The sequence below is a fragment of the Cebus imitator genome, unplaced genomic scaffold (assembly GCF_001604975.1).
Source record: "Cebus imitator isolate Cc_AM_T3 unplaced genomic scaffold, Cebus_imitator-1.0 Scaffold260, whole genome shotgun sequence".
NCBI classification, from domain to species: domain Eukaryota; kingdom Metazoa; phylum Chordata; class Mammalia; order Primates; family Cebidae; genus Cebus; species Cebus imitator.
The window spans coordinates 1,796,522-1,808,884 of record NW_016107575.1 but is presented as its reverse complement, the minus strand read 5'-3'; the positions used below and the strand labels follow the sequence as shown (position 1 = coordinate 1,808,884).

Here is a 12,363-nt window from a genome sequence, read left to right as displayed (position 1 = left end):
TTAGAGCTTTGTATCAGTCTCTCTGCCCCTCACAATTGTAATTATGGATTTTTACCTACTCTAATTCAATGATGCTAATGAGAATTAGACATTATTCCCCTTACACATAGAGGGACCATATAGTCTTTATCTTTTTGTTGTGTTTGTATATGGTATCTGGCAAATGCATCTGTGATTACCAGCCTGACACCAACAAATCCCCTCAGTTAGGATGTATAGATTAAACAAAGCTTTGAAAAGCTCATATGCTATGACCTCAAGGTTGTTAACCTGATCATCTCGTGGTAATCAGAAACTCTGGTTGGCAGCTTTATATTTCTTGATTAAAAACCTAAATAAATGGATTAGATTTTGGGTATTCTTTCAAAGAGGTTCTTGATTAAAAGATTGAGAACTATCCTGTTTTTGGGCTTAGTGAAAAGATTTTGAATTACTGTATGTCACAGTTTTTCTTTATTAAATTCAGAAGCTTTTTTACCAAATAAGTAATAATTTTTCAAAAAAAAAATGATACTTGGGGAAATGGATTCAAAACAATTTACTAAAAATTAACTCAAGAATACAGCTGCTTTTTTAAAATCCTGAAGTAGGGATAAATTATAAACAGTAAATGTGGCACTTAAAACCAGCTTTTAAAATATTCATTCACTGGGCCAGGCTCGGTGGCTCACGCCTGTAATCCCAGCACTTTGGGAGGCTGAGGCAGGCAGATTGCTTGAGGTCAGGAGTTTGAGACCAGCCTGTCCAACATGGGGGAACCCCGTCTCTACTAAAACAAAAATTAGCTGGGCATGGTGGCACATGCCTGTAATCCCAGCTACTTGGGAGGCTGAGGCAGGAGAATCGCAGGAACCTGAAAAGTAGAAGTTGCAGTGAGCCAAGATCGCACCACTGCACTCCAGCCTGGGCGCAGAGGGAGACTCCATCTCAAAAAAATAAAACAAAATATTCACTCACTTATTCAACCAAGAAATATTTACTGTGCCCCTATTGAGTGTTAGACATAGGAATGTAGTAATGAGCAAGATAGAGGGAGACTCTGTTCTCACGGAATTTGCAGAATAGTAATAGTTAGAAGGACACAACTGGTTAAGTGATCATAACGGCTGTCAGTGCTGTGAGGAATCCTGGTGCCATGGGAACTTTCAACAGGGGTGTGTAGCATATCATGGAAGCCAGGCGGGATCAAGAGGAAGTGATGCTCAGGCTAATGGGAGGGTGGGGAGTGAGTATTCAGTTTTGGTTTTTGTGTTTTTTTGAGACAGAGTCTTGCCCTGTCACCCAGGCTGTGGTGCAATGTCAAGATCTTGGCTCACTGCAACCTCTGCCTCCTGGGTTCAAGCGACCCTCCTGCCTCCACCTCCTGAGTAGCTGGGATTACAGGCATGCACCACCACACCCATCTAATTTTTTGTATCTTTAATAGAGATGGAGCTTCACCGAGTTGGCCAGGCTGGTCTCGAACTCCTGACCTTGTGATCCGCCTGCCTCAGCCTCCCAAAGTGCGGGCCTTACAGGCATGAGCCTGGCCGTGGGTGTTCAGTTTGAGGGAACAAATAGGTGAAAGCCCTGTGGCAGGAAAGACTGCATCCTGTCAGAGGAACTGCAAGGCAGGAGTGTGGCCCAAGGGGCCAGGAAGGGTCTGGGGTGAGACCCAAAGGTCTTCTGGACCTGTACACAAGGTATGGATTTGGGCTTATTACCTAAGGGCAATGGAAAACAGGAACGTTTTTAGGAAGGGGAGAGAGAGTATCAGATTTGCATGTTTAAGGCTCACACCTATAATCCCATCACTTTGGGAGGTTGAGGAGGGGGATGGATCACCTGAGGTCAAGAGTTCGAGACCAGCCTGGCCTACATGGTGAAACCCGGTCTCTAGTAAATATACAAAAAATTAGCCAGGCATGGTGGCAGGCGCTTGTAATCCCAGCTACTTGGGAGGCTGAGGCAGGAGAATCGCTTGAACCCAGGAGACAGAGGTTGCAGTGAGCCAAGATTGGGCCATTGCACTCCAGCCTGGGCAACAAGAGCAAAACTCTGTCCCAGGGAAAGACAAAAAAGATTTTCATGTTTAAGAGACCATCCTGGCAGCAGCCTGGAGACTGGGTGGGCACCAGTGGGCAGGTGGGGAGAGGCGACAGGGAGGAACAGCAAGGTCTTGTGGTTACCCTGTGGTGTAGCTGCCGTGGGGACTGAGAGAAGTGGGTGGGTTCAAGGGATGCTTTGGAGGTAAAACTTGGGTGAAGTGGTTGGAAGTAGGTGGTAAGAGGGAGGGAGGTCGGGAGTCTGATTTCCAGGTTTAAGACCTAAACCTTTGGATAGCAGCACTGGGCGAGGAGCTGGTTCTCCTCAGTGAGAGGCAATAGGATGACAAGTTCAGTTTTGAGATCCTTGTGCATTGTCCAAATGGGAGGAACTCTCAGCTAGCCTTTCATTTATAAAAATTTGGAGAAGTCGTGAAGAACATTCAAAACACGACTCAAAATCACAGTGTTTGGCATTGGCTGTTGAAATTTGGCTATTACATAGGTTACCTGCCCCTCAGCAAAGTTCTTTGGAAAAACCAGCTCATTCTAACATCTCTGAAACTCAGAAGTACCAAATATCAAACGATCGTGGAGGGCCTGGAAAGTAAACTCAGGCTGAGTGGAGGTTACAGCCCTTCCCAGGCTGTGGGCTCCCCAAAGGCAGGATCTTCTCCCTTTGCGTTGCCCACTTTAAGCACAATGTTTACTTATTAAACATGCAGGCGGGATGTGGAATGAATGTTGACAATGTTTAAATTAGAGAGAAGCCTATTTGGATGTGGTTATCATTCATGAACTTTTCACAGTTTCCTTTTTCTCAAAGTTAATGTGTAAATGAAGGTACTAAAACTTTCAAGTTCAAAAAATATTTGTAGAGAACAGAATTAGCTTAATGGCTGGAGGATTAGTGTGATCATATTTCTCCTCTTCAGGGGGCCTAATCATCTACCTGAACCTCAGAAGGGGAGGATTGTTGTCCCTGACTATAGAAATAATGCTAGAATGTCCGGGCACAGTGGCTCACACCTGTCATCCCAGCACTTTGGGTGGCCGAGGTGGGTGGATCGCTTGAGCTCAAGAGTTCAAGACCAGCCTAGCTAACATGGTGAAACCCCATCTCTACTAAATTACTAAAATTAGTCAAGTATGGTGGTGCATGCCCGTAATCCCAGCACTTTGGGAGGCCAGGGCAGGTGGACCACCTGAGGTCAGGAGTTCAAGACCAGCTTGGCCAACATGGTGAAACTTTGTCTCTATTAAAAATACAAAAACTTAGGCCGGGCGCGGTGGCTCAAGCCTGTAATCCCAGCACTGTGGGAGGCCGAGGCGGGTGGATCACGAGGTCAAGAGATCGAGACCATCCTGGTCAACATGGTGAAACCCCATCTCTACTAAAAATACAAAAAATTAGCTGGGCATGGTGGCGCATGCCTGTAATCCCAGCGACTCAGGAGGCTGAGGCAGGAGAATTGCCTGAACCCGGGAGGTGGAGGTTGCGGTGAGCCGAGATCGCGCCATTGCACTCCAGCCTGGGTAACAAGAGCGAAACTCCGTCTCCAAAAAAAAAAAAAAAAAAAAATACAAAAACTTGCCAGGCATGCTGGTGCATGCCTGTAGTCCCAGGTATTCGGGAGTAGAGTCACAAGAATTCCTTGAACCCAAGAAGCGGAGGTTGTGGTGAGCCAAGTTCGCACCACTGCAGTCCAGCCTGGGCGACTGAGTAAGACTCTGTCTCAAAAAAGAAAAGAAGGTGATTTCAGTAACAATTTTTCTAAGAAAAAGAAAATTTGGGCAAGGGGATATATTAATATATTCTCTGAACCAGCCTAATTTGATTCAAATTCTTTGTTTTTTCCTCCCATCTTGCACAACCCAGAAAGTCCTATGAGTTTGAAGACTTACTGCAGTCTTCCTCCGAGAGCAGTAGGGTGGACTGGTATGCGCAGACTAAGCTGGGGCTGACACGCACTTTATCAGAGGAGAACGTCTATGAAGACATTCTAGGTAAGAGGCCACACCATCTGTGTGTGGGTCTGAGTCTGGGAGAAAGGAGAGGGGAAATGGGGCTGACTGCTGGAAACACACGTGCACACACACACACACACACACACACACACACAGACACACACACACTCTCTCTCAAAGATGCCTGTGTACTCAGATGAGAGAGCAGGCTGGGGGAGAGTAGGAGAGTGAGCTTCACCTCACGGGATGTGTGAGAGACCCTGGGGCTGGAGGGGGAAGCCTGGCTGGTGATGCGTGGCCAAGGAGCCAGTGTGGCATAGTGGCATAGCAAGAAGCGTGGGATCTGGAATCTGAAGATCCAGAACCACGTCTTGGCTCTGCTGCTTATTGGTCGCAGGACATTGAGCTGGTGACTTCCCATCTCTGAATGTCAGTTCTCCCATCTGTGTAATGAGGATGCTGCTAGCTCCCTTGCAAGGTTAAGGACTGGAGAGAATGGTATGTCAACTACCTGGCTTATGATGGATGCTCAGTTGTCTGCAGAGATTACTGAATGAAAGAAAACGCTACACGCCAGAGCCTCCTTCAGAAACTGTCAGAGTGTGGCACTAACAGGGCATCAGAATGCAGACTAAATGCATGACTGGTATTTAAAAAGTACCTTTGGCTCTAACGCATCCTCTGAGATTTCAGAGTGGGCCTCAGATTCAGAGTTTAGTGAGTTCAGTCATCTTTAGGGAGGTTGATGGTTTTAGTGAAGTGTCAGCTCCAACTGCTCTCTGCTTGTTGGAAATAGATGCTCAGTGCTGCATAGAAAAATAAGCACTGAGACAAAGGATCTTTCAGCAATGCAATTTTTACTTCCTGAACTGCAGGAAGGGTAACTCTCAGTAGCCATCATGCCAGTAGAGTACAATGAACAAAGGAAAACAGACAAATTTATACCCTATGCATTTGGGGTCATCCTTACTGCTGTGTCTGATCTCCATTGGCTACAGCCAGACCTCATAATCTGAACTAAAACCTGATTGGCTAACAACTTAAAACTTTTCTAAACAGGTGAAAGCAATGGAGAGCTGGGACATGCCTGTGAGCACATCCAGCACTGATATCTTAAAGTACAAGGACATAGAATGTACTACATGCCTGTAAGCATGGCATTTCTAACATGCTTATGGTGGCAGTAGGGGAAGACACAAGCTGATAAGAGGGAGAAACCCATGTGTGTGTGCAGGTGAGGGACAGGTATGGTGGATATATATAGACATGTGTGCATGTAATCGTCAATACTAGAAAACACTGGAGGAGGAAATAGAAGACTTCAGGAAGGGCAGATATTTAGCTAAGCAATTGGAATTGTACCTGTGTCCAGGACACTGGAGATGGGCTCCTGCCAAAGCAGCGGGATTCCCAGATCTAAAATGGGAGAGAGAGATCTGGACTTCTTTCAGCAGTGACTGCCTAAGAGGATGCTTTCAGTTATAAGGAACAGAAAACCAAACCGTCAGCTTGTATGACCAGAACTGGCAGCTTTTCTTTCTTCTATTTCTTTTTTTTTAGACAGGAATCACAATCTCAGATCACTGCTTCCTCCACCTCCCAGGTTCATGTGAATCTACTGCCTCAGCCTCCTGAGTAGCTGGGATTACAGGCACCCGTCACCACACCCAGCTAATTTTTGTGGGTTTTTTTTAAGTGGAAACGGGATTTTGCCACATTGCCCAGGCTAGTCTCAAACTCCTGGGCTCAGATGATCCACCCTGAGCTTCAGCCTCTCAAAGTCCTGAAATTACAGGTGTGAGCCACCGCACACAGCCTCCTTCCTCTGTTTCTCACCTCTCAAGTTAGCTTTATTCTCAGCAGGCTTCCCAGGGCCCCACAATGGCTGCCACCAGCTCCCTGGAATCCAAATCTTCCTGGTGGAGAGAAGAGCTTTTCTCCTGCAAGTCCCAGCAGAGATCCTGAGGTTCACCCTCCCTAGACCAGTCGAAGCCCCTTGTTCACTTTTGGAGCCCAGGAGTGCCACACTGTGATATCTTCTTAGGCTTAGAATGAGAGCCCTCCCCTGAACTGATCACTGAGGCAGCTATTGGGATACTTAGACTAGCTAAAGCACTGAAACTGAAAGTGGAGCTGATCTCCTGTGGCCACAAATGAGGAGATGGAGAGGTAACCCAGTGAAATCAGGGACTGCTACAAGAGGTGAGGCGCATGGATGGCAAAACAGCAGCTCTCACTACAAGGACAGACACAGGAGGGACCAAGATGCTGACCTCAGTGTTCCAAAAAGGAAAATGTCCTCAGTGTCCCAGGTTCCTGACGCATTGCCTTTGAACACAGATCCGCCAATGAAGGAGAACCCTTATGAGGACATCGAGTTACATGGTCGCTGCCTGGGGAAGAAGTGTGTCTTGAACTTTCCTGCTTCTCCCACCTCTTCCATCCCTGACACAACCACCAAGGTAAGAGTCACCTGGGAGTGGTGGCAGGAGAGGGGGCCCCAGCACAGTGGCCTTGAGCACACTGGAGTTCTGACTGGCACTGGAATTCTAGGCCACCCCTGCCCACCCTGCCAGGCTCCTGGATTTGTGTATCATTAGCTGACTGGTCTTCCTGCCTCTAGTTCTCTTGGAGCCTCTATGCTCAAAAAAGCTTCCTTTTTTTTTTATATATATGTATATGTATATATATATTTATATACATATGTATATATACACACACATATATTTTTTTTATTGCACTTTAGGTTCTAGGGTACATGTGCAGATCATGAAGTATTGTTGCATAGGTACACACATGGCAATGTGGTTTGCTGCCTCCATCCCCTGTATCTGGCGTATCTCCCCATGTTATACCTCCCCAACTCCCTACCCTCCTGCTGTCCCCCCTTAGTCCCCCACAACAGACCCCAGTGTGTGATATTCCCCTCCCTGTGTCCATGTGTTCTCATTGTTCAACACCCGCCTATGAGTGAGAACATGCGGTATTTGAGTTTCTGTTCTTGTGTCAGTTTGCTGAGAATGATGATTTCCAGATTCATCCATGTCCCTACAAAGAATACAAACTCATCTTTTTTTATGGCTGCATAGTATCCCATGGTGTATATGTGCCATATTTTCCTTGTGCAGTCTATCATTGATGGGCATTTCGGTTGGTTCCAGGTGTTTGCTATTATAAATAGTGCTGAAATGAACATACGTGTGCATGTGTCTTTATAATAGAATGATTTATAATCCTTTGGGTATATACCCCGTAATGAGATTGCTGGGTCAAATGGAATTTCTATTTCTAGGTCCTTGAGGAATCGCCACACTGTCTTCCACAATGGTTGAACTAATTTACACTCCCACCAACAGTATAAAAGCGTTTCTATTTCTCCACATCCTCTCTAGCATCTGTTGTCTCCAGATTTTTTAATGATCGCCATTCTAACTGGCGTGAGATGATATCTCAATGTGGTTTTGATTTGCATTTCTCTAATGACGAGTGACAATGAGCATTTTTTCATGTTTGTTGGCCTCATATATGTCTTCTTTTGAAAAGTGTCTGTTCATGTCCTTCACCCACTTTTGAATGGGTTTGTTTGTTTTTTTCTTGTAAATCTGTTTTAGTTCTTTGTAGATTCTAGATAAAGCTTCCCAAAATACCATTTAGCTTCTGGCTCAGAAACCTCTTCAAGCTGGGTAAATAAAAGATGGTCCATACGCCTCATACGACTGTTAAGAATGTCCTAACATAGAGCAAACTCTAAGATACAAGACTGAAAGGCATGATGTAGAGCCGTAGTTTTAAAGTAATTTACCATTTGTGGGTTTTTGTTGTTGTTTTAATTAAGACTGGGCGTTGTCGCTCTGTTACCCAGGCTATAGTGCAGTGGTGTAATCATGGCTCACTGCAGCCTCAAACTCCTAGACTCAATCAATTCTCCCACCTTAGCCTTCTAATTACCTGGGATTACAGGCACATGCCACCAGCCCAGCTAATTTTTGTTTTTTTTTTAGAGACTGGGTTTCGCTATGTTGGCCAGGCTGGTCTCGAACTCCTGACCTTAAGTGATTCGCCTACCTCAGCCTCCCAAAGTGTTAGGATTACAGGCATGAGCCACTGTGCCCGACCTGGATGCTGAAATTTGAATTTTGTATAACTGTCACTTGTCATGAAATATTATTTATTTTTCCAACCATTTAAAAATGTAAAAGTTATTCTTAAGTCATGGCTTGTACAAAAACAGGTGGTGGGCCAGATGTGGCCCACAGGCCAAAATTTGCCAACAACTGTGCTAGGTCATTTTTACCTCTGCCCTTCCTCTGAGGCCCACTTTAATCATGCGTCCTTGAAGAAGCTTCTCCAGCCTTCCCAATCCCTGAGGCTTCTTCCTCTCTGATCATCCTTAACACTCAGTGGGTTAAACCATTTCACACCAAATTGTATACTGCATTATGACATCTCTTATGTTGAGTTGAGTTGTGGTTTGTTATCTAATATCTCTCTCTTGTTTTGTTTTGTTTTGTTTTGTTTTTTGAGATGGAGTCTCACTCTGTCACCAGGCTGGAGTGCAGCGGTGCAATCTCGGCTCACTGCAACCTCCACCTTCCGGTTTGAGTGATTCTTCACCTTAGCCTCCTATGTAGCTGGGATTACAGGCATGTGCCACCATGCCCAGCTAATTTTTATATTTTTTGGTAGATATGGGGGTTTCATCATGTTGGCCAAGCTGATCTTGAACTCCTAACCTCAAGTGATCCACTCACCTCGGCCTCCCAAAGTGCTGGGATTACAGGCGTGAGCCACCGTGCCCAGCCTTAATATATCTTAAAAACATCTCCCCACCTAGATTATAAATTCCTCAAGGCCAAAGGGAATGTATTCTAGATCTAAGAAGAGAGAAAGAAAGAAAAGGAAGGAAAGGAGGGAGGGAGGAAGGGAAAGGAAGGAAAAGAAAGAAAGAAAGAGAGAGAGAGAGAGCGAGAAAGAGGTATATATTCTATTTCTTTGGTTTTCAAAAGGTATATATTCTAGATCTAAAAAGAAAGAAAAAGTGAGAAAGAAAGAAAGAAAGGAAGAAAGGAAGGAAGGAAGGAAGGAAGGAAGGAAGGAAGGAAGGAAGAGGTATATATTCTATTTCTTTGGTTTTCCCATAAGGCCTAGCATGTATTCTAGATCGAGAGAGAGAGAGAGAGGAAAAAGAAAGAAACAAAGAAAGAAAGAGGTACATATTCTATTTCTTTGGTAGTTTTATAATATTTGGTAGAAGGACTTAAATTAAGGAAGGCCAAGTACTGGCTGCAAAGGTCAAGTTAAATCTCCTTGCAAGGATCTGTTTCCAGCCTAAGAAAAGCAGTTATCTTCCTGTTCCAGCCCCACAGGGTCAGCATCACTGGCAGGGAGGGCTGTCTCCACCTGAGCCTGTCTTCTGTGCTTGATGGCCATAAAGGATGCTTCCTGCCACCAGCCTTCTGGAAAAGGTGAAGGAACAACCTGTCCCAAAGGATGGATCTTACAGACCCAGATAAATCACTCCAATACTTGCCTGCACCTTAACAGTTAACTGCCATTTCTCTTCTCACATGGAAAAGGGTGTCATCATGAATAATCCATGGCAACTGACAATTAGCACATACTTTCTGCTTGCCTTGGAAATGTGCTGTTCATGTTTTCATTGGAATAGAGATGTCTTCAACATTTAGGAAATCCTTCATTTCCCATGGCAGAGAAGCCTGATTTAGAGGAAGAAAGCAAGCTGTCACACCTGGTCTGTCCCCTTCAGGTCCTACCTGGCTCCCCACTTCATGCAGGGAGTGAACTGCATCACCCCTGAGGAACAGTGAAAAACATCTGCCCAGGCCAAGCGCAGTGGCTCACGCCTGTAATCCTAGCAATTTGGGAGGCTGAGGCAGGTGTTTCACCTGAGGTCAGGGGTTCGAGATCAGCCTGGCCAACATGGTGAAACCTGGTCTCTACTAAAAATAGAAAAATTAGCTGGGCATGGTGGCAGGAAGCTATAGTCCTAGCTATTCAGGAGGCTGAGGCAGGAGAATCACTTGAACTTGGGGTGTGGAGGTTGCAGTCAGCCAAGATCGCACCACCTCACTCAAACCTGGGTGAAACAGCAAAACTCCGTCTCAAAAAACAAAAGCAAAAACATTTGCCTAAGGCAGCTCTGCATTCCCAGCACTCCTCCCTGATGCCAGGAAATAAAGGCTTACCAACCCTTTTCTTCCTGTCCCTGCTGGGCTGGAAAAAACCTAGAGCATCTGCCACCAAAGCAGCTAAGCCCAGGAGGTGAGAATGTCAGCAAGAACTTATCATCCGGCTCTATCTGTATCTGTAGCTGTCCTGAAAAAAGAGGATCCAGTTGTCCAAAGCCCATGTCTGATTTCCAGTGATCCTTGCAGTCCCTCAGCGGGACACCGTGTCCATGCTCATTACTCTGCTCGTCCACATGTGGGTGTCTGCTGTGTGCCCCATTCTGGGGGACAGCCACAGACTTCATCACTTCCTCCATTAGCTCATCAGATATTCATGGAGCATCTGCCACATCTGGGCTGCATCTGGGACCCTAGAACTTGCAGGAGCAGTCCCTCCACGTGACCTCCCCTACCAGCCGAGGGGAGATCCTAAGCCATCTTCAGGATGTTCGTTTCATTAGGCCTCGCCTAGTTATTCCAGCCACTTGAATTTCCATTTGAGAAGGAAGGGCTAGTTGGATAGACTCTCCTTAGAAAGGACCAAGTGTGCAGCTGGATACAGATACTGCTGCTGCTGAACACAAAGTGCAAGCTCCTGAAAGGGACTGTTTTCTTTTCTTCCTACGCATCACCCACCATTTCTTTTCTTTTGAGACGCAGTCTCCCTCTGTTGCCCAGGCTGAAGTGCAGTGGCATGATCTCAGCTCACTGCAACCTCCGCCTCCCAGGTTTAAGTGATTCCTGTGCCTCAGCCTCTGAGTAGCTGGGATTATAGGCACAGGCCACTGCCAGCTAATTTTTTTGTATTTTTAATAGAGACAGGGTTTGACCTTGTTGGCCAGGCTGGTCTCGAACCCCTGACCTCAAGTGATATCTGCCCTCCTCAGCCTCCCAAAGTGCTGGGATTACAGATATGAGCCACTGCACCCAGCCTATATTTTTCAATATATGTTCTTTTTAAAAATAACGGCTGGGTGCAGGGGTCCATGCCTGTAATCCTAGCACTGTGGGACGCCAAGGTTGGAGGATTCCTTGAGGCCAGGCATTCAAGACCAGCCTGGTCAACATAGTAAGACCCCATCTCTACAAAAAAACTTAAAACTTAGACAGGCATGGTGCTGCACACCTGTAGTCTTAGCTACTCAGGAGGCTGACATGGGAGATTCCCTCTAACCCCAGAGTTCAAGGCTACAGTGGGCTATTTTTGTGCCACAGCTCTCCAGAGTGAGAGGCTGTCTCCAAAATTAAATAAATAAATAAAAATAATCTTTCTTTTTTTCTGAAAACATTCTAATTATAAAAGTTTTTCTAGTTACATGATACAGAATAAATATTTCAATTACTGAAGAGTGTAATGAAGAAAATATAACTCATCCACAATTGGGGGATTTTACTTTTCTTTGTGACTGTATTTTCTAATTTTTCTGTATTACATTTTTTTTGATTCACATTTTCTCTTGAGACGGAGTTTCACTCTTGTTCCCCAGGCTGGATGGAGTGCAGTGGCGCGATCTCCGCTTACTGCAACCTCCGCCTCTCAGGTGCAAGCAATTCTTGGGCCTCAGCCTCCCAAGTAGCTGGGACTACAGGTGCCCGCCACCACACCCACCTAACTTTTTTGTAATTTTAGTAGAGACAGGTTTCACCATGTTAGCCAGTCTGGTCTCGAACTCCTGACCTCAAGTGATCCACCCACCTCGGCCTACCAAAGTGCTGGGATTACAGGTGTGAGCCACTATGCCTTGCCCAGATTGACATCTTATGTACGTGTATTTATGTGTGTGTTTTAAAGATCTTTTTAAAATGTGCCGTAATCCCAACACCCACCGCTGACGCTTTGGTTTCTTTTCTGTCCGATTTTCTCACACACATTGTGTGTGGTGTGTGTCCATGTGTCTGTGTGCATGTGTGTATACATTTTTTAAAAGGATTTGTGATCTTGGGAGGCCGAGGTGGGCGGATCACCTGAGGTCAGGAGTTTGAAACTAGTCTGGTCATCATGGCAAAACCCCATCTCTACTAAAAATACAAAAAATTAGCCGGGTGTGGTGGTGGGTGCCTGTAATCCCAGCTTCTCAGGAGGCTGAGGCAGGAGAATCACTTGAATCCAGGAAGCGGAGGTTGCAGTGAGCTGAGATCAAGCCATTGCACTCCAGCCTGGGCGACAGAGCAAGACTCTGTCT

The 12,363-nt window shown here is 45.7% G+C and overlaps 1 protein-coding gene across 1 annotated transcript in view; it reads left to right on the top strand.

Moving 5' to 3' along the window:
* The window catches only part of DENND2A (DENN domain containing 2A), a 116,135-nt gene that overhangs the window by 43,787 nt on the left and 59,985 nt on the right, over positions 1-12,363 (top strand). The window contains 2 exon segments of the mRNA XM_037728272.1: positions 3,904-4,031; positions 6,333-6,454. Coding sequence (XP_037584200.1) covers positions 3,904-4,031; positions 6,333-6,454 — 250 coding nt within the window.